We start from the raw sequence: 22,729 nt of genomic DNA, 5'->3' as shown, positions 1-22,729 counted from the left end.
TTCATTGTAGTGAGAGTAAATAGCGTTTAAGTGCAAAAGAGCATTTCATTGAACAAAAATGCAACCAAATATGCAATATAACACATATGCCACCATAACTCAAGTTGCTGTTGACATCTTGTTCAAGAATGGATTACGTTTCCCAAAGAACCTTTTTTTTTTTTTAGTGTGAAGAATGCTTTTGACTATAAAGAGCCTTTTGTCCAATGGAAAGTTTCCATGGATGTTAAAGGTTCTTTATTGAACCATAGATGCCAATAAAGAACCTTTATTAAGAATTTACTTCATTGTTATTTGTGGAGAAAATGCTTATGGTGCTTAAAAAGTCTTTCTACAAATGTGCCATGAGATTGTGTTCCAAGTAATGCTGTCTGTGTTGCTATGCGGCCGCTTGGTTGCCAGGGTGTTGTTAGGTTGTCGCTTATTGGGCAAGTCAAAAATGCCTGTATGTTCATATTCTGATCCCTATAAATAACTTAATGGGATTTTGTTTATTTTTTTTATTCTCATTTCAGTTCCCCAGAGGTAAGAATGAACAAAGACAAACATATTAAAATGCATTAAATGGCTGTTACATTTATCACGAAAACAAGATGAATAATCTCAAATAAAGGCACAATAGAGGAGTAAAGCACACTGTGAACTTCACACATTGCCTTTCTGTTTACTTTAGTCTGCATTAAATTAGCTTTTGATGAATTTGTGAATTTATTTTATTCCTTCACCTGTCATTGAGTCTTTTCGCTCACTGTTGCTCTTTCTTTCTCATTCCTCTCTCTTTTTCTCCCCTTGCTCTCTTTCTCTTTCACTCTGTCTCTTTCTTTCTCTCCCTCCCCAATGAAATGCACAGAAATAGCTATGCAAATTTCCCCCCTTCCAAAATGGTTTCATATCATCTCTATATCTTCCAATAACCCTCCATTCTCTCCATCATTTCCCCCTTCATCTGTTTTCTTCACTCCTCCGCTCTGTCTTCCCTTTCTTTTATTGTATTTCTGGGCTCATTATGCTAATTGGCATCAGTAAGAACAAATCCAGTGGTGGATTTTTTTCTCTCGTTTATTTTACTCTATATCTGTTATGCTGCTTCTCTCTCTCTCTTTCTCTCATTCTATCTCTCCTTTTCTATTTATATCTCAGCATGGTGGGAGTGTTTGGTCAGAACAATTACACTACTCTATTTGTCTCCCGCCTTTCTCCGTATTTCTCATCCTTCGTTCCTGTCCCTTATGGAAAACAAACGTGGAGCCTTCTCTCCTGCTTCTTTCATCTTGTCCTCTCGTTTGCACTGGAGTGTATTCTGCATTCTGCATTCTGCATGCGTCTGTTTCCGTGGTCGACAACACCCTCAAACGCTGCTAGATCAATAATCGGTGTGGAATTAAAGCTTGCGTGTGTTTGTGTGCAAACATGTAACCATACGCATGTCCGTGCTTGACAGCATGGCTCTGTGTGTAAACTGAATAGTGTGTATGTGTGTGTGTGTGCATGGGGAAATGAAGAGTGAGTCAGACAGTGTTGGGTCAATTAGAGGGATCGAGGGAGATTATCATTGGCAAGTAGTGTTACAATTATCCCACGACTGAGGCATCATGGGAAGGTTTGGGAAAAAATGAACTGAGCGGATGGAGCTACTAAAAGCTCTGAATGGCCCACATATTTTTCGACAATTTGTCTCATGTCAAATACAGATGAGCTTTATTGGCATGACTGTGTGGTTGCAAAATGTTGCCAAAGCATAATAATAAACATTACTGGGCTCCTGTCTGACGGCATTTTGAATATTCACAAATATATTCACAGTGATTTTAATTCACTTTATTTTTGATCATTGGGTTTCCCAAAGACTGTCATCATACTTGTTTTTTGATCCTACGTTATGAGAGCATTAAGATAGAGTTGGTAAGTTAAGTTTATTTCCATGAATAAGTTTGATTCAAAGCTTTGATTCATTTGCATCATCACGTGTTCATTGTCTCCAAGTGGCATATTTTTATTTATTAAAATGTTTTAGTAAATAAATATTTATTTATTGATATATTTGTTAATTTAAATAAAAATGATTAAACTTTCAGCCCTGTTTTCATAGTCAGAAATGGAAAAAAATGCCTTGGCTTTTGCTCCTTTTTACAGATTTGATTCTTAGACACTCTCATGCAGATAATTTTTTTTTACTTTGTATACACAATATCATTCAAAAGTTTTGGACAGTAAGATTTTTTTTAAGAAATTAATAGTTTTATTTAGCAATGATGCATTAAATTGATCGAAGGTGACAATAAAGACATTTACAAGTTTATAAAATATTTTTATTTGAAATAAATAATGTTCTTTTGAAGCAGCACAACTGTTTGAAATATTGACAATAATATGAAATGTTTCTTGAGCAGCAAATCAGCATATTAGACTGATTTCTGAAGAATCATGTGACACTGAACACTGGAGTAATGATGCTGAAAATTCAGCTTTACCATCATAGGAATGAATTACATTTGGAAAACATGTTAACATAGAAAGAATTAAATTATAATATTATTCCCCAATATTACTGTTTTTACTGTTTTGATCAAATAAATGCAGCCTTGGTGAGCATCAAGACTTAAGTCTTGATGAAAAACTCTTACTCACCCCATAATTTTGAATGTACACTATATGAACAACAGACTGAAAATATTGATATTGAGGTATTTTGGTTATATCAACCAGCTCTAGTGCACGAAACTGCCAACAAATGACAAAGTAAAAAGAAAGAGCATATTTAAGGGTGTAAACTACTATCATTAAGAAAGTTGACACATTTGCATGCTGTCTGTTAGATTGGCTTTCTCACCAGATGGAAAGGTCTGAATCGTATTATGTGTTAATTCAGCAGAACAAGTATGATGCAAATGTGTCTCTTTATCCTAATTCAAAGTCGTTCTAATACCTAATTTGCCATTTTTATTAGAAACCCAGTCGTTAATCCCAACGACACTTTTAATTCAGTCTTCTTAGACTTTATGTGGCGAGAGCAGCGGCTCTTCCATTTTTAATTTAGCCGATTACGCTCACTGTCAGGATTGAACGGCCACCTTTTCCAGCGTCTTGCCGCAGTGGCTGACTGATGTGTCATTTTCTTTGACAGTCCCTCTCTCACCTGGTATTTAGCTCCGCTTCTAGCGATTGTGTTTCGACCCGGTTCATGCTGCTCAGCATTTACAGCGTAGCCTAAACCAACCTCTCCCTGAGAACCAAATTAATGTCTGTGTTTATCTCTATAAAAGCGCTCTCAGGATGATGACGGGCTTCTTTGTGAGTTTATGAAGAGCGAGGCGGCTCTCTAACCTCTACCTGCCATGCTTTTGTGTGTGCATGTGTTGCCGGGTAACAAAGAGTAGTCATCATAAGAATTGCCGGCGGTCATGCCTATCCGTCATTAGGGGGAGTCTGAGCAGCGCAGTGAGAAAAATGGAAAGAAAGAGAGTGTTTTATTTTCGGGGAACGGTTTATGATTGAGGCATCCCGGACACGAGTGAGTTGAAGTGCATGGGCTGGAAAACAACACCGTCTGTTGTTTGGTCAGGGGAAAAAAAGGGAAATCCTCGGTTGGGTGTTGGTCTGGTCGCTGAGCAGTTTGGAGCAGTCTGCGATCACACAGATTTCGTATTTCTCCGTGGGTGAGAAATATCTGCGTAGAGGAATCGTGCAGGCCGCGGAGATCGAGCGTGAGTGACATTTAATGTGAACGTTGAGTTTAGGACATGCCATTTATGTTGTGAAGTGGAAGGGAAAGTAAACCAAACTTCTTTCTCCTTTAATAAAATAATACTAGAGGGGAGAACGAAGGCACGTGAAGGTGCATGTGAGGTGACAGCTGGGTGAATTTCTAATGTGACGCAGCACGCCACAGAGTGAGTAATATTGATTTCATTCGGTTTTGGGAAATGTACATGTATACTCAGAGAAAATGGTTCACTAGTTGTATACTGTTTTGATGTCAATGTTAATTTGAATTCATTAATAATCTGTTCTTGGAGAAGAAGATAGTAATAACAATGTTAATAGAGATGTACAGAGTGTAAAATGGATTTACTTGAATTTATTTAGTCAATAGTTGTAAGTGGCTTATGAGAATGTATATTTGATTATATTCTATGTTTGTTCTTCCTTTAGAAAGCATTATAAGCCACTACCGTTGTTTATCCAGGGGGTTAAGTGCTCACACCAATTTATTTGTACTGTGTTTAATTAATTCATTTATTTAATTTTTTGTTACTGTGGGGCTATCCTTGTAAAGGGAAAAAGGGGAATTGGCGAAACTGGCCTGAAGTTATTTCGGTAACTGTGAGCACTATTTGAAGTGCTTATATTTTGGGGTTTGTTTCTTTATACCTTTGGGGAAGCGTGCTTTTGGTTGTGTTTATTCTTCACTGTATACATTTCATCGGCACAACTCCCCTCAATTGAAAACCTTGAGTATTAATGCCGCGTCTTCTGCATACGCGGTCGGAAATAAAGAACCCCTAGTTTAGATACTTGGCAGTGTTTGAGTTTCTTTAAGGGTTTACACATTCACACGGCCACACATGTAAAAGAGGCTTTTGTCCTACCGTTTCCTTCTCTCTTGCTCTCTGCCGATCTTTTATTGATGGGGTTTTTATAGAGTTAGAGTCTGAATAATTGAGTGCTGAAAGACGAATGAGTGGCGCTCTGCTGTGCAGGAACGAGGTAAAGTACAGTACATGTCGGGGGTTTCCTTTAGTAAAAAAGACCCGTTCTGGTTTTTAAAGCGTGATGGTGACAGTTGTTTTAACATGAGGTAGTCACTATTGGGCTGGAATAATCCAGAACCGCTTCCACCACCAAATTATTGCCATTTTGTTTATCTGTATGTGTCTGCTCCAGTCCAGGTTTTGTTGGTTCAAATACAGGTGATCCTGCGGTGGGCTGAAATAACTCAAGGGAGCTTTGAAATGCCACATTTTCCCATTCAGTTGCTCAAATGTTCATATTTCTCCTCATCTGCTCTCTTTCTTCACCTAGCAAAGGTCATCCTGGAATAAAACAGTGTGTTCAGTATTATATAGCCGAATTACAGGCTCTTCCGGTCACTATTCTGCCATGAGAAATTTTCAGCATCATTACTCCAGTCTTCAGTGTCACATGATCCTTCAGAAATCATTCTAATATGCTGATTTGCTGCTCAATAAGCATTTCTTGTTATTATCGGTGTTGAAAACAGCTGCTAACATTTTTTGAGGAAACGATCATTTTTAATTTTTTTTAGGATTCTTTGATGAAGAGAAAAGAACGGCAATTGTTTGAAATAGAATAGTTTGGAAGCAATGTAGAAGACATTACTTTCATGTTTGGTCAATTGAATGTGTCCGTGCTGATTAAAAGTATTAATTTCTTTTGAAAAAAAAAATTTTTTTAACTGTTTGTTCAGTAGCTTTAAAAACAATATGTAAATGTTTGCACAAAGGCTGATTTTAATTAAATATATTCTACAACACTTCGTCTGACTATCAGGGGTCACCAAACTCGGTCCTGGAGGGCCAGTGTCCTGCAGAGTTTAACTCCAACTTTCCTCAACACATCTGCCTGGAAGTTTGAAGTATACCTAGTAAGACCTTGATTAGCTGGTTCAGGTGTGTTTGAACAGGGTGCACTGCACTTCCACTTTCGTCACTTTCACGATCGTCACCGCGTTCGCCCTACGTCCTGCGTCATCTGCTGGAACGCCACTCTCTCGTGTACGCGTGTACGACAGTTAGCAGAAGCTAGAGATTACGGTTCATAAAGTTTTAAATATGGATATTTTTCTTACACAAACACAACGATTCGCTTCAGAAGGCCCCCGGAGCCGTGTGGAGCACTTTTTATGATGGATGGAGGCACTTTTTTGGACTTCAAAATCTCGACACCCATTCACTACTATTATAAAGCTTGAAAGAGCCAGGACATTTTTTTATATAACTCTGATTGTATTCGTTTGGAAGAAGAAAGTCATATACACCTAGGTTGGCTTGAGGGTGAGTAAATCATGGGGCAATTGTCATTTTTGGGTGAACTAACCATTTTTTATTAATTACTATAATGACTAAACTTAAACTTACTTTAGGTTTTTCCAAAGCATGAAGATTCTTTCCCTAAAATGATGCTCCATTCTACAAAAACAGTACTGTAAAACCCATGCTGTATATTCAGTACTGAACTGAGTAGCCAAACATGACAAAAAAATCAGCAATGCATTTGTTCCTCTCAGCTTTGCACAAACCATCAATAAGAGTGAGCAGCGCCCACAGTGCATTATGTGTGCAAACTCAAAGCAATGAATCGCTCTTAATAACAAAATAAGACATCTCCACACAGCACCCGCAGCGTAAGAGAAAACAACGCTAGTTCTTTCAAAACAAGACATAAAGCAGTTTTCATTACTTGTTGAGATGCTGGAATGAGCCTTGGCTTGAGCTGGTATTAATGGCGAAAGTCTGTGCAAGAAGGAAACATACATTAAATGATAGTGTAACCATAAAAAAAAGGTAAATTCATATGGAATCAGCCGTCCAACATTATGACGATTGTGACTGATACCAAGTTACCAGTTTTATTGTAATAATAATAACTGAGGTATTTTTGGCAGAAATTATGGTTGCTATGATACAGTTTTGTAATTGTTACAGGAAACAGAGCTCATAGCATCATGTTATATTTTATTCCAGCTTGAAATGTTACAGTCTCAAATCAGATATTAAAAATGTTGCCTCTATATCTCATGTTGAATTTATAGTAAGAACTCTTATGATGTGACAATGACAGGATTCTAAAAAAGACTGATATAATCTCTAATGACAGATCATTTTATGACATAATTTCTGATTATGTCATAATCTGCCAGTGCGCAGTTATGATGTCAAAGTGGCTGATGGCAGGGCACAGGAATCTGTGTGATATTTTTCATATGGTTATGGAATTTTAGATTCGGAGGCTGATTTGAAACCTTTGTGTTTTCCATATGTGCAAAATGTCTCATGATAATTTATCATTCTGTGTGACGCATGTTGCTTTTTTCCCCAAATAAACAACCCGAGGACTACAAAAGCTCATTTTAGATTCACAGTCTGATAAACATCATTTATTCACATCTCCTTTTGCAAAAACAGTGCAGTATATTGTGTTTTAGGTTAGGTAGGTCTTGATGTTTCTTAAAGGGATATATCATCCAAAAATATAAATTCTGTCACCAAAACAGTTTGGTTAAACATTCTTCAAAATATCTTCTTTTATGTTCAACAGAAGAAGTAGGTAGGTCTTGATGTTTCTTAAAGGGATATATCATCCAAAAATTTAAATTCTGTCACCAAAACAGTTTGGTTAAACATTCTTCAAAATATCTTCTTTTATGTTCAACAGAAGAAGGAAACTCATACAGTTGTGGAACGCAATGAGTGTGAGTAAATAATGACAGAATTTTCATTTTGGGGTGAACTAAACCTTTAATCATTCTGGTTGGTGATATTATCATAATATTTGCATTCTGAATACCGATTGGTCAGCTTTCTTACGTCTGTTTGCATATAGTGAATATCTGTGTTTGCCTTTTTGCATCTGTTTAACCATCTACTCCCCACAAAGTGGTTTAAAATCTTGCCTATATATGTCAAAGCTATTCTTTTGCTGCCTTGCAAGCACTGGTATTATCTTTAGAAAATGAAAATCTAGTTCTGTTTACAGACCCCCTGAGAACAATTATGTGTCTTCTCTGAAGTACTTCCAACACTTAGTCAAAGATGACATTGTAATATTAGATATAGACACGTTCTGCCGTTTGATTTTTGAATTTGATTTAACTCAAGCACAGACTGTATTAACTGAGTGAGAAGAAATAAGCTCTCTGTCATTGTCTGTTTCTCTCTCCCAGGAGGATGGCAAGGTGGTGGATGGCAGTCTGCTGGATCAAAACTTAATTGTATGAATTGTATAAATCTCAGTTTCGAGAAATTGACCCTTATGACTGGTTTTGTTATTCATTTCTACTTGATGAGTCATCAAATATAAAGCTTTTCTTGAAAATGATATAAATGCAAGGGTGTCTTTTATTTTTCCACATTAAAGTAGGCATCTAGCGCCTGAGTCGAGATGTTGCATATTACTATGATCTTCAGAATGCTCAGCTGGTGCCATCTAGTGGTCATATAGGGGGAAAATTGGTCTAATACATTAACTCGTATGAAACAACTGCATTTAGTCATGTTGTACGCACAATTTTAGAAGACACAATGCTTTTATGAACGTTTATAAATGTTTAATGAATTGTTTTTTCAACCAAATAGCTGTGCTGTGTACATAATAAGCATTTGTAATCATGCTGTATTGATTTGTTTTTCACTCTCAAGATTGCTGAAAGAGCTGAGAATTACCTATAAGCGCGTTGAAAGAGACACTGAAACAGTTTGTGGCACCATTAAAAGAAAGTGGCACTCTAGGCAGGATCAGGAAATCAGAGATTGGTTTGCAAATGGGGAAATCAGAGAGGGCTATAAGAAGAGTGAAAGAAGAGACGAAGGATAAGAAGTGTCTCAGAATCAGGCTAGTGGCCCTATATATTTACATTGACCCTAAAAACTATTTTGATGCTTAAACCACGACTTAAAAATGTATGAATGTCAATTCATCAGAACATTAAATAGCAAAATATTAAAGCAAGTGAAAGGAATAAAGGAAAAAAAGTCAAAGTATTAAAGCAAGATTCAAGTTTGTTAAGCTTTAAATCTATTTTAAAACTTTATATTGTCTATATTATGTAATGAATTAGCATTTATACAACATATATAGAGGCCTCAGCGGTTCTTTCTGTATCGTCCTTATTAACGGAATAGTTCACATTAAAAAAAAAAAAATTTACTCACTTGGAGGCCATCCAGGTAGAATTTGTTTCTTCATCAGAACAGATGTTGAGAAATGTAGCATTACATCACATGCTCACCAGTGGATCCTCTACAGTGAATGGGTGCCGTCAGAATGAGAATGAAAAACATCACAACAGAGACCATTTTGAAGGCTCAGGAAACCTTTGCAGGTGTTTTGAGTTGATTAGCTGATTGGCATGTCACCATATTCTAATTTGTTGAGATAGTGAATTGGTGGGTTTTTGTTAAATGTGAGCCAAAATCATCACAATTAAAAGAACCAAAGACTTAAACTACTTCAGTGTGTGTGCACTGAATTTATTTAATACACGAGTTTCACAATTTGAGTTGAATTACTGAAATTAACTTTTCCACGACATTCTAATTTATTGAGATGCACCTGTATATCTTGGATGGCCTGAGGGTGAGTAAATATTCAGCAAATGTTCATTTTTGGGTGAACTATTCCTATTAATTAAGAGATTATTTGATGTCTTGTGACTGTGCAGCATACTGTATTGCATCCTGTGAAATTTGAGCATTCTACTCTCTCTCTCTCTCTCTCTCTCTCTCAGATCAGTGCTACTTCCTGTTCATAGCTTTAATTCCTAAGCAGTCAGGATATGTTCAGATATATACAGCAAACTCTGTCAGGATTCTGAGGACCTCACTAGCTGTTTGGTTTGGATTACTGTCCACGTCTGGATTGGGAGGTGTAATGTTATCCAGATAACAAATCAGCAGTGTGCTCTACATTGGGTCACATTGAGACTTTTCTGCACCGAGCAGCAAAACCCTCCAGCTCTGGATCTCAGGATGGCGGTATGGTTTTGTCTATTCTTTGAAAAAGAAATGGATAAAAACTAATTTGACAATCACAGCAGCCTAAAGAAAACTCTTCATCTGAATATTCATAAATATTCAGTCATGAATTTGATCTTAACTGACTAAACTCTGTGTGATCTTGAAACTCTCTCCTAACTGAGGAGGAAGTTTGAGGACAAAGTAAGTGTCAGAGTGTTTTTGAAGTGAAGTTTTTAGAGATTAGTCTGTCTGCTGGTGATGGTTTAATGGACTTTTTAATTGTATGAGTTACAGTAGTTTAACAGAGACTGTTCGGTCAGCAGTTGAGACATTCGAGAGACATTACTGAAGACATGGATGCTGTGAAGGACTGTAAGAATGAGTGTCAGAAGGAGTTGGCCAGTATGCTGAGCTGCTTTTTCGGCTTGATCACCGGCTCATTTGCCCGAGGTACTTACTGTGCTTTACTTCTTTGCTCTGTCTCTCTCCATTCTTTTCAACTTATTGAACTCCTCATTCTCTTATACTGCACTTTATGAAGTCTCTGCACAAGGGAAGTTTTATGTTGTTTGGGAGATAAAACAACCAATATAAAATAGTTCATAACAGAACTGAGACAATGTTAAATCTGTATTTCTGTCTTTTAATCCCAGTAAAAAAAAATGTCTAAACATCCTTTCAAAAAAAAAGATACATTTACTTGAGCAGCAGATATTTTTTTTGTACGCTATTGGCAAATAGTTTTTAGTAGTTTTATAATTGTTTCCTTTTTTATGGATACATTCTAAATGCATAAATTTGCATAGTTTTATATTAATTTATGTTGAAAAACATCATTCAAAATATATTTTCTGAAAACAACAGTGGATTTTTAAACAGTTTTTACAGTTAAAATAGTAAATAGCAGTAAATATAAGTAATGAAGAAATGAAGGCATTATTTATGGACAGGCAGGTCGATAATTGATCCGTTCTTCTACAGGACACTGATTCAGTGTAAAACAGTCTCTGGCAGTTATGCTGTGTTGTGTTGTTGCAGTGTTACGCTGTCACTGTGGCTATGTTTGTGTGTGTAAAAGGAGCCCTTTAACTTTAACTTTCACGAAGTACCAATACATTGTTCTGTGTCACTGCTGGTCAAAGGACTGATGTTCAGTTTGTCCTGTCTTTTCCTTTGGTACCACTGAGACTTACTCTCTCAAGTTGTTCCAAACCTGTTCCTTTCTTTCCTCCGTGGAAAATAAAAAGATATATTTGGCAGCATGTTCACAATGCTCTTTTCCAATGAAAACGGATGGCGACCATGACTGTCAAGCTCCAAAACGTCATATTCTTCACTGTGTGTGCTGAATTACACCACACATCGAGACAGAGAGACCGAGTCTATTTCAGTTCCATTTGCACGTTCATATAGAGATGTGAACTCGGGGGTCAGGAGGAAATGAATCATTTCCAGACCCTGACAGAATCTAGCCATTTCTGCTCTGATTTTGGGTTGAAACACTGTGGAATGGATTCAAACAAGGCAAAATGTGTTCAAATGGAGCTGAATGCTATTTGGGCCTAATTATTATAGACCTTAACCTTCAAAAAAATAGCAGAAAACCCCTTCAGCAGAAAATATTAGCCACATTTTATAAATCTTCCACATTGGTGTCCTTGAGCTCTGCACAGGTCTAAATCATGAGCCTCAAAATATGAAGATTATTTGATTGGAAATCGAATAAACAAAAATAAAATAGCTTTTGAAAGGATTTTTTAAAGGCTTTAGATGTTTGCATAAAAAGAGTCTGGTTTCAACGGTTCACAGTGTAATCCTCCAAAATGGAATGGTAATAGAGTCTTGGACAATCTCAGAAAGAATCTGCTTGATTTTATAGTGCTGTTAAATCAAATTGATTTTCAATATATCTATCGATATCTGTTTGATATATTCTCTTGACATGCATTTTTTTTTTTTTTCTGTGCGACAGGAAAAGAAATTGCAGCGTCAGCAGGGGAAGTTCAGGTTAAGCAACATAATATGATCATAAGTCTTGCTAACTAAGCATTTATATGTCCCTTAAATAGTCAGATCGACTCAATCTGTTGTCTCATGTTTCAGTGGCCTTCGGCCAGGTCAACAACCAGGACACAATATGTGACTGTCATGAAAGTATCACAAGAGTCATTGATGCACTAGTGCCTCACAGTGGACAGAGCACTCCATTACACCACACACTACTGACATCAAGAATTTAAAAAGCTTGGGGTCATTAAGATTTGTATATATTTTTATTTTTATTTATTTGTATATTAAGAAATTAAGTTATTCAGCAAAGATGCAATGAATTGATCAGAAGTGACAATAAAGACCTTTAGAACGTTGCAAATATTTCTATATGCTGTTCTTTTGAACTTTCTATTCATTAACAATACTGAAAAATGTATCACAGTTTCCACAGAAATGTTGAAATAATTAATCTGTTGAAATTAGCATTTTAGAATGATTTCTGAAGAATGGTGTGACATTGAAGACTGGAGCAGGATTATTATTGTTAACTAAAAGTATCAAAACTTTTTGTTAAAATGTTCTATTTCATTTTTGTTTGAAACAGCTGAAATACAATAAAATATAAATAAATAAATATAATATAATATAAATATTAGATGAAAAATGTAAACTAAAGAAAGAAATGAAAAATGTTGCCTTGACAACTGAGTGAAATAAGTTTAAGATGAAAAGTAGGAAATAAATAAAAACTGGAAGTAGAAAAAAAAACTACTGAACTAAAACTAAAACGGAAATAAAAAATAATAAACCTAAACAGTAATACAAAATAGTAAACCGAACAAATAATATTAGTTAAAACAAAAGGACACAACAAAATTATTTAAACCTCAACTAAAATTAAAAGACGAAAACTGAAAATATAAAATAAAAGCTAATTCAAAATTTTAATAAAACTATAATGGTACATAAATAATACAAACTGGACTGGAGTAATTGCCATCACAGCAATCAATTACATTTTAAAACATATTCAAATAGAAAATTAATTTGAATTGTAACATTATTATACAGTATTTGTAACGGGGCTGACGAGACGTGAGACGTGTGGATCCATCTGCAAGCTTTATTAAAGAGAAACAATGGCAAACAGGTATATGGCGGGCAAAACACAAGAATAGTCCCAGGGCTAGCGTAGGTCACCGATCGGCAGACAGAATCACAGGGGCGAGACGAGAGGGAAAAATCCAGGAATACAGGCAAAGATCAGAAACCGCGGAAACAGGCAAGGCAAGGCAAAACAAGGAAAACACAGAGACTCGGAATGGGGTACGGGCTAAACAATACTCAGCAGAGAAAGGTGGTTAGAGTGGGTGTTATATAGTGAGTGAGGTGATTAGAAACAGCTGTGTGCAATGAGTGCAATCAGTGCAGTGTGCAAATCGTGCAAAGAATGATGGGATATGTAGTCCGGGGTGCTATGCAACAGTTTGTGTTGTGCGAGAGTCAATGTAATGGAAAGGGTGACCTCTGGTGGTGAATAAACGGAAGTCCATGGACCGAATTCGTGACAGTATTATTGTTTATGCTGTATTTTTAACCAAATAAAGGCAGCCTTGGTGAACATAAGAGACTTCTTTCAAAAAACATTCTATTAAATTTTCTGTATTTAATTAACGATATTTAAAATATACAAAACTATTAAATTATACATTTAATTTGTAATAAATAAATATAACTTGAATTCATGGATTGATAAAATAATTAAATTCAAACAATAATTAGCAGGCCCCCAGCAGTATCACTGTTAAAGTGCCCTGTCCTAAATTGTACATACTTATGTAACTGGCTCTAAAAAAACAGCATATGCACTTTTTTAAAGGGGTCCTATTATGCTCTTTTACAAAGTCTTGATTTTGTTTTGGGGGTGTACTAGAACAGGCTCTCAAACTAGGTTGTCACATTCTTTTTCACATATTTTACATTATTACAACACCCCAGTCTGGCATGAATGGCTCGAATAGTTCCTGTATTAAATGAAGGGCCGCCTTCTGAAATACGAAATGTGCTATGATTGGTTATCTGGGCCAGTGTGTGTTGTGATTGGCAGCACTCGGCACCTGGTCGGGAAATGTCACGCCCCTTACCATAGCCACCTGCTGTGAGCTTCAGTGTAAATATTGCATCAAAATCAAATCAATTTGAGCGTGATTTAAACCTGGATGATTGTAACCACTCTAAGTTCGTCTGCTTTGGGAAAGCTAGCGTGTCTCCGACATAGTGATAACACTCGTTGCCTTCTCTAGTGCAGCTCAACCAGGTCTCGTCCCATTCGTCAATATTTGTGATATCACAAATCCCAGAAAATATGCGTTGTAGTACAAACGAGTCGTTCGTTGTAGTTTTGAAAAGTGATTTCTCTTGAATAAAATATCTCCTTTTGAATTGGACTTTGAGCTTTGTAACTTTGCAGATCTTTTTTTATGCTCAAACAGCAACATTACAGACTAACTAAAGTTGAAAAAGTGAAAAAGCAAAATAGGACCCCTTTAAAGATGCTTTGGTCTGTGCTCGACACAGGGGTCTTGAAGCACATCTGTTTTATTCATATACTCATATTAATTTGTTCACCTCTGTGAGGAAAAAAACTTTCAAGCATAAGCCACAGGAGAGAGAGTGTGTGTTGTGTTTTAAGTGAAAGGTCACAGTAGCGCTGGATCTTTGAAGTGTCTTTCTCCCTCACATGTATCTGTATCTGAATGTTTGACCTATAGTCACCAAACAGACTGCCCAATGTGCTTTTTGACACACACTCATACACACACACACACACACCGAGGTAGTCATCTGCTTTCTTGGAGAAAATCTGGTTCATGATCATTGTGGTTCACGTTTGCAACGAATCTGGTGTGGTTTCTGTAGCAGTCTATTATGGGGAGCGTGATGGTTACGCTCTCTTTAGAAGCGCGTCGGCGTTTCTCGAGACCCAGCATCCTGGCTGATTGTCGTCACAGTACGGCCCGCTATCACCGCTCAGGTAATGCTCATCAGAACAACACTGTCTTTGAACTGTCTGTGTTTTGCCACTTTAATTTGGCATGTTCAGTTAGGTGTAAATTGGACAGATTACAGCATTACTTTTACAGTAAAATTATTAGAAAACATTGTTCATTGTATGTTTATTATTTCAAGTTGACTATATTACATAGAACAAATAAGGATGAAAGCAGAATGTAGCTGATAGATGAAGTCAATCAGTATCAAAACCATTATTTTATTTTTTTATTATGCATACTGTTTTTGAACTTAATGGCGAGAATTATTCATTGAGATCAATTATGCAAAACAAAATGGTAACTATACACTTTCTTGATGTGGAAAAAAAATAAAATTCTGGACATGTTATTTGTCAACTACCCACATAGCATAGTTTTCTCAAGTCTTTGGAAAATTAATGTTTGGGTTAGGCTGTCAAATTAACTCTTTAATTTAGTATTTAATTAATTTTTTTAGATAACATAAAATGCAATAAATAATGCATTAAAATTGGTCAGTAGTCAAAGATGTCCATCTGCACATTTTAGCTATAAATCTAAATTTTGATTGGATGAGCCATAGTCAAATAGCAGTAAAATGACTTTAAACACACACAGGAAGCGACATTTTATTTTGCAGTTTATTTTGACATTTATTAATACTTTTTATTTGTTGAACATTGATATCTTTTGTGAGGGTGCTGTTGCTGCATTTTAAAAAAGCTAAATCCATACGAGTCTGTGGGTCCAACTTCATATTAGTTGCCTTTAAGTACTATGTACTTATGTCAAAAATAATCAATTATTTGGAACAATGTACTTATTATATTCATGTTGTATTACATATCACTTTGAGGTGGCACACATTTAAGGTTAGGGGCAGGTTTGGTAGTTTGGTTAGGCTTAAGTGTGGGTTAATTTGTAGGATAGGGTCAGCAGTGTGATTATAGATGTAACTACAGAAATGACATGTAATTACAGGAGAGTATTTTTAAATATAAGTACAATTTAAAAACATGTAAGTACACAATAAGTGCATACATGTAAGTACATAGTAGGTAAAGACTCTTTATGTTAAGTTTGCCAGTCTGTGCATTACAGTGATTATACCATCACTCAAAATTCTCATAAATGTCTGGAAATTGAGTCCCCCCTTGATAAAGGCTCTCATAGACTGACTGTCTCTCAGTAGCGGAGGGGATTAGGCTCTGGTAGACAGAGCTCATCCTGACACTGGTGTTTTCTTGTACTGCTGACGATGAGTGGTGCTCATCCTAAACACAAGAGAACCGCTCAATTCTACAGAATCTTGCTCATATGAGTATCTTTGAAGATAAAGCTCTCTTTTTGCTATTACTCTACTGTACTTGCTTTTATGTTTTCTGGTCCGCTGTCTGGATTAGAAGTGTTGCGCACCTCCAGTGTGACTTCACCTGTTCAAAAGAGCAGTTACTATTTTCTGTGTTAAAAAGGAAGTTAATCATTGTGATTATTATAATAATATTTGACCTGTTTTACAGTTTTGCCTGCATCTCGTGGAGAATCCATGAAAGCAATGAAACAAAAACACCATCACAATAATAGCACAGATGCAATATAGCATATAACTGATCCATTCTAAAAACAAATGATAAAACTGATTAGCATTGCCGCTCATGATTTTAACCTCATGCCCCTGTTATACACACAGCATATAGTGTGGTCCAAAAAAACATTTATACCTCTAAATAAACAGGTTTGGGATTTTTATAAATGCAAAAGAAAAATTATGATGTAAAATTACTAAGTACTTTCTAGGCCACTAGTCAAGTAAGTACGTGATCATGGGACTCTGTACAGATGGTCCGATTTTTTATATTTACAGTGAAGCTCAAAATGCTCTTTGGATCATCTCAAATCATGCTAGAGGACATGATCATCAGGTTTTTTTTATTTGTCAATAAAGCAAATAAGTACAAATAAAGTTTAAGAAATTCTGAAATTCAACTCAGTTTAGACTGTTTGCTGATAACAGACAGTCATTTGTAATTAAAGTGTGTTAAATTACCAAAACGTGCAAAATACAAGTGTTCTCAGACTTTTTACCCCACTATGTTTTCTCACAATGCATCAACATCTTCACTGTACGCAAGTGTTATTTTTAAAGACTGTAGCTCTGAAAATACTGCAGAATGACTATGAAGTATTTTGAGCTGAGAATGACAGATGGAGCGTGTAAATATGAACATACGTGTTACAGACAAAATGGGTGCAGATGAAGTTTGGTTCCGTGAGAGGTAAAATGCTGGTGCCTCTGTGGTCCAAACCACTTGTGGAAGGGCAGCAGATATGCAAAAATTAAAAAATAAATAAAGAGTATAAACAAAAAGTAAATGAAGATCTTTTCAAGTGATAATCAAGGAAGCATGTTTTGAGAACAACAAATTGATTGTTAACAGTAAAAAGGAATAATTCATCCAAAAATGCTAATTATTTCATCATATATTAATCTTCATGTTATTCCAAACCTTTATGACTTTCTTCTTTTGAGCAAAAAATCAGTTTTTTCCAGCACAATAAAAATGACTATAATCTGGAACAAAATGAGCGTGAGTAAATAACAGAATTTGCATTTTGGAATGTTCATTGAAGAGAATTACTTTGGGTTAAATGCTCTAGATATTTTGCAATTTGCAATATAAGTAATTATGGAAGTCTGCCATATAAGTCTATTAACATATTCAAACCAACCACAAAGACAAGCGTGCATGCAGCATTTCATACTTTAGGACTAAAGCATCATTGGCAGATATTTAAATAAAAAAATCAACCAATGAATAAATAAATTATTGAGCAAGAATAACAGATACTCACTTGCAGTAGGAAATCTGATGACAAAGCTCCTTACTACTATAAGAGCTTCACAATGTCTTTTCACCTTTGGGCAAAAAGAGACCCAAACATACAGAGCACCCCTTCTCACTGAATTCAGACAAGAATCAGACCTGCAGAGACCTACAGACATTGATAGATAGATAGTCATTTCCGAAGACTACTGTCATGACTACTTTTGGATGGCAGCCAGTCTCAGAAAGATGCTTTTTGCCAATATAACAGTGTAGTTACAGCACCAATACTAATAATGCATGAGTCACTGTACTTTATTATTACAAACAAAAAACATCACAAACATTGATCCTTCCCAAAAGCTTTATGCAGTAATGTGTCTTGTCCAACAGAGGGCCCTGTAGGACATTTAATGTCATCTCAACTACAGTACAGTTGGCTTTTGTGGACGGGAAATCAGGAAAATAAAGTGTTCAGTTATCTATGTTCCTGTTCATCTTTTTCTTCAGGGACCTAGTTGGAAAGAATACCAAGAAGACTAGCACCAAAATAACGTAAAATTCAAGAAAAAAAAAGATTAAAATGTAACAGTTCCTTAAGAATGAAATGTATAGTTCTAACTAATAATTTAACCTAATAACTCAGGGTTTTCTTTGATGTTGCAGTCTGCTTCTAATGAGCGTGAAGTGCAGAGATTTGTAAATCCATTTAATATTTATACAAATGTATCCAGCATAGAAAATGTACAGTACAAAGAAAAAAGTCTTCAGATTCTGTCTGGACCTAATGATGGTTATTTTATATGTAACTGTTATTATTTTATATGTAAATGTTACATATTAACGTCACTGGAAAATGGATGAATCCTTGGCTAATCAGAAGTAATTAGTCATTTCCTCCGATCAATGGAAGCCCATCCTGGATCCCTGATCTTTGTTTGTTGTTGTAAAAGTTATGTTGTCAGTACATTCCAGGGTGTTTTTATCATTAAAAAGTCGATCCATCACACCTCATTAAAAGGGAGGGAGAGACAGAGAGAGCACTTCTGTCGAGTCTGAAGACTCAAAGAGCAGGGCCGTGTTTGGCCTCAAGAGTGCTTATGTATTAAATAGAGGACCGGCTGCCTTATATCAGGTTTCATTTCTGTTCTTGCAGAGTTACTGAACATATAGAGGGAAAGTGCTGTGTTTGTATACATTGAGGGATCGTTTTGCCAGACTATTCCTTCATAGTAATGGCCCTTATGCTGTTTTGCTTGCTGTGAATGAATACTGCAGCACTGAAGGACAAATCCAAATTTTGCCGTTTGTAATTGGAGTGCATCGGATCAATATTCAGAAGAACATCTGGTTTTAACTCATGAAATGAAAAGAGAGGCATGGATTTGTTAAAATTACATTTGAAAAGAAAATCTATGCTCTTTTCCAAGCATCTATGCAAAGCTTTCAGATTGTACCATTGTTTTTCTAATGCCCGTGTTCAGGTTCAGTGAGTTATGTTAGGCCATAATGTCTTGTCAGCAAAAGCTTCATGCTTGAGCTCCTATTAAGAAGTGTTCATCTTCTAATGGCATTACTGGAACCTGTCCCATAATCCTAAAAGCTCAACATTAATTCCTATACACAACAAGCACTGACGCCAGCAATAAATACAGCAGCTTAGTCAGAGCATGCATTATAATGGTGAAAGTGAGGCACTGCAGCCATCATAATAGTGAAAAAATATGCACGTATGTATGTATGTCACGTCCATGGACTGTCAGTGTGTTTGTTTTCCTCCCCATGTGCTCCCAGTGACCTAGTTTTTCCCTAGTCAAATTAGTCATTTGATCCACCTGTGTCTCGTCAATTACCCTCGTTTTATGTTGCATTATGTTGCAGCCAGCCCATGTGTTACCCTTGGTGTGTTTATTAAAGACTGTTGATTGTGAGTATCCCTCGTCTCCTCATTCCTCGCTTCTCACAGTAGGCAATCGTGACAGAAGACCCGACCTAGACAAAAAGTATAATTACGTGTTCCCCCTCCGTTCTGTTTCTGCGTTTTATTCAGTGTTTTTTTTTTCTGTTTCTCCCCCATGGACCCCTTATCCCGCCCAGAGTACCTCCTCCTCCTGCTGGAGCAGGGGGAGAGATCGCTCAAGGGCCAAACCAGACTGTTTCTGGCCATCGCCCATCTCACCAGCTACCCAGACGATGCGCTCTGTACGTTCTACAATGCCAGCTCCGCGGGTCTGCCAGTCTCCATCTTCGGCGTGGCTGGAGAATCCCTGGCCTCCACCTTGGCCCGTCGACCCAGCGGCTCCACCATGGCTCCTAGCTCCCTCCTCTCCGCCATGGCCTGTCAGTCCACTGGCTCCACCGGGCTCCCTCGTCCCTCCGGCTCCACCTTGGTCTGTCGTCGACCATGCGTCGCCTCGTCCCTCCATCCCTCCGGCTCCGTCAGGCTCCTCCTTCCCTTCGGCTGCTCCTCGGTCCTCTGTCGCTCCGGCTCCACAGCGGCCTTCCGGATCCCGCCTCTGACATCGGTCACCTGAGCCATCTGTTCCACCTCGACCCTCCGGATCCTCCTCGTCACCCTGGCTCATTGGCTCTCCGTCTCCGCCTCGGGCTCCTCCGCCACCTGCTCCGCCGCCATTGGTTGGCCCCCTGGAGTCGTCAGCCCTTCCTCCACCATGGCTCCTCCTGCTCCAAGTCCCTCTGGTCTCCTCCCTGGCTCCTCCCTCCATCGTCACCACCATGGACTCTGTCGTCAGCCCCCTGGAGTCATCAGCCCTTCCTCCACCATGGCTCCTCCCTCCATCGGCTCCACCGTGGGTAGCCGTTATGGCTGTGGCCTGGGTCCCATTTGGCTCCTCCTGCTCCAAGTCCCTCTGGTCTCCTCCCTGGCCCCTCCCTCCATCGTCTCCACCATGGACTCTGTCTGCCGGCCCCCTCCCGGGTATCCGTCCTCCTCCCGAGCCTCCTCCCAAGTTCCCACCCAGCCCTCCCTATGTTGTTTCTATGGCGCGAGGACGCGCCTTCCGGGAGGGGGCCGATATGTCACACCCATGCACTGAAAAAAAATGATAGTCATTGCACATAAATCTAGAAATACTGAGTAAATTTTAATCTAAAAGTTCAGCGCGCTTGAATCTGCGCATGCGTGTTTGAACCCACGCTTTGAATCAGAGGGACGGCTGGGCTCACGGAGGAGATGCATGGCTGGATTTTCTTGCGTTTAAGGTAAGTTTGACTTTCTGTTTTAGATTTCTGATTTGTAATACTTTGGTCCGTGTGCATTTCGATAGTTTGATTCTTGTTTGCTTGACTCATTATACTGTACATTGACGTTCATATTAATCACATAACCTCATTAAAGTTAATTTGCGTGCGGTCGCAGTGAGTGATGTTTCAGCGAAAATGTTTTCAATAGTTCAGAGATTCACAAAGCTGTTTTTCACGTAAAAACTTGAGCCCAATTGGAAATGACTGGAAATTATTTAACGTTGTAACTGCTAGCTAGCTAATATCGTTACTAAATACAGCAATCGCATAGTTTAGCATAACGCTAGTTTCTGCTCTTTCAAACACTCGACTGACGTAAGTTAATAGAGAGAGTTTAGAGCAATAGCATTGTAGTAATCTCATTAATTGTCGTGTTTTGTCGCTATGCTAAGATTGGTCTAATTCTCATATTCAGGCAAGTATAAATCTATGCATAGATTTGCATGATATAACATTATTGTTGTTATTTTTACCTATTCTTCACTGCATAGTATAAAATTGTGGTTAAATGTTTTAGATCATTGTTTTAATATCACAAATTGTGTCTGTTTATTTACAGGGTGACCTAACTCTTGAGGTGTTGGGAGGAAGACAGACTGATGGTCTTCATGTTAGATGCAGTTTTGGTTATCAATACTACCTAGCTCTGTTTCTAGTAATGTTGAAGACCCTGATGATCTTGTGCAGGTGTGTTTGATTAGGGTTAGAGCTGAACTCTGCAGGAATGTAGACCTCGAGGGCCAGAGTTGAGAAGCCCTGGTATAGACACAATGAATACAGTTTATGTGGTTATATTAATCAAAAAGAAATTAGCAATGTTTACATAATCATAGGGAGTAATATACATAAAACTAAGTAAATGGGACATCTCGATCAAAACATATAATAAAATCTACTTATTTACTTCAGTAAATAGTAGGATTTACTTAATTTTTTATAATATTAAGGTTCCTGTCTATAAAATAATAAAATGTACTTAATTACTTTAAATAAACACTTTTAAATTAAATATAATTACGTAATATTTACTTAATTAGGGTGCAATTAGATTTAATTTCTTCATGAATGTTAAGTTTAGTAAGTAGATTTTACTTAATAATAGTGAGTAAGTTGTACTTGATATTAGAGCAGTAAAATTTACTTAAAATGTGTTCGTACAATTTGTTACCAACATTTTTTTAAGTAAATCTTAATAGTTATTTTTTTCAGTGTGGACTGTCAATGTGTTTGTTTTCCTCCCCATGTGCTCCCAGTGACCTAGTTTTTCCCTAGTCAAATTAGTCATTTGATACACCTGTGTCTCGTCAGTTACCGTTTTATGTTGTATGTCATTGTTATGTCGTTTTATGTTGTATTTAAAGTGTAGTCTGCCCCATGTTTCCTTGTTGGGTCTTGAATGTCCATGTTGTGCTACGTGTGTCTCCAGCCAGCCCTGTGTTACCCTTGGTGTGTTTATTAAAGACTGTTGATTCTGAGTATCCCTCGTCTCCTTCGTTCCTCGCTCTTCACAGTAGGCAATCGTGACAATGTACATATATTCATGTTTTTGATAGGATTTTTAGATTTAGATTTTTAGGGTGATTTTAATGTGCTTAACCTCTTATCAAAATACCCTAATGCAATTTCTGTCTTAATTTGCAACCAATCTAGAGATAAAAGTGGGTCAAATAAGAATTCACTAGAATTCTACTTGACCATTTTGTGATTTGTCTTTATTTTCTTCAGATTATTGTTTCCCAATTATGATAGAAATTTCAGCCTATTAGATCAACTCAATTTCAATTTTTTTTTTTGTATTTATCTAATTATCTGTTATTCTAATTATCTATTTATCTTTTACTGTTTTATTGTATTGTGATTATTGTTTCCAAATTGTGATTGAAATTTGTTTTGTTTTGTGTGTGTGTGTGTGTGTGTGTGT

General features: G+C 37.1%; 1 protein-coding gene and 1 long non-coding RNA gene across 2 annotated transcripts in view; both read left to right on the top strand.

Annotated features, from left to right (window-relative positions):
- The first annotated feature begins 3,508 nt into the window (after positions 1-3,508).
- LOC107684507 (uncharacterized) lies at positions 3,509-4,297 on the top strand. Its single transcript, XR_001633865.1, has 3 exons — positions 3,509-3,704; positions 3,812-3,890; positions 4,153-4,297. It is a non-coding gene; the product is annotated as an uncharacterized LOC107684507 (long non-coding RNA).
- Positions 4,298-9,839: 5,542 nt separating this feature from the next.
- Positions 9,840-22,729, top strand: part of LOC107684506 (calsenilin-like) — a 27,996-nt gene continuing 15,106 nt past the window's right edge. The window contains exon 1 of the mRNA XM_016480779.1: positions 9,840-10,145. Within this exon, the coding sequence (XP_016336265.1) occupies positions 10,049-10,145 (97 nt within the window). The 5' untranslated portion in view covers positions 9,840-10,048. The remainder of the gene's footprint in view (positions 10,146-22,729) is intronic.

Source organism: Sinocyclocheilus anshuiensis, unplaced genomic scaffold (assembly GCF_001515605.1).
Source record: "Sinocyclocheilus anshuiensis isolate Anshui unplaced genomic scaffold, SAMN03320099.WGS_v1.1 scaffold1, whole genome shotgun sequence".
NCBI classification, from domain to species: domain Eukaryota; kingdom Metazoa; phylum Chordata; class Actinopteri; order Cypriniformes; family Cyprinidae; genus Sinocyclocheilus; species Sinocyclocheilus anshuiensis.
This window is presented reverse-complemented; position numbering and strand designations above follow the sequence as displayed.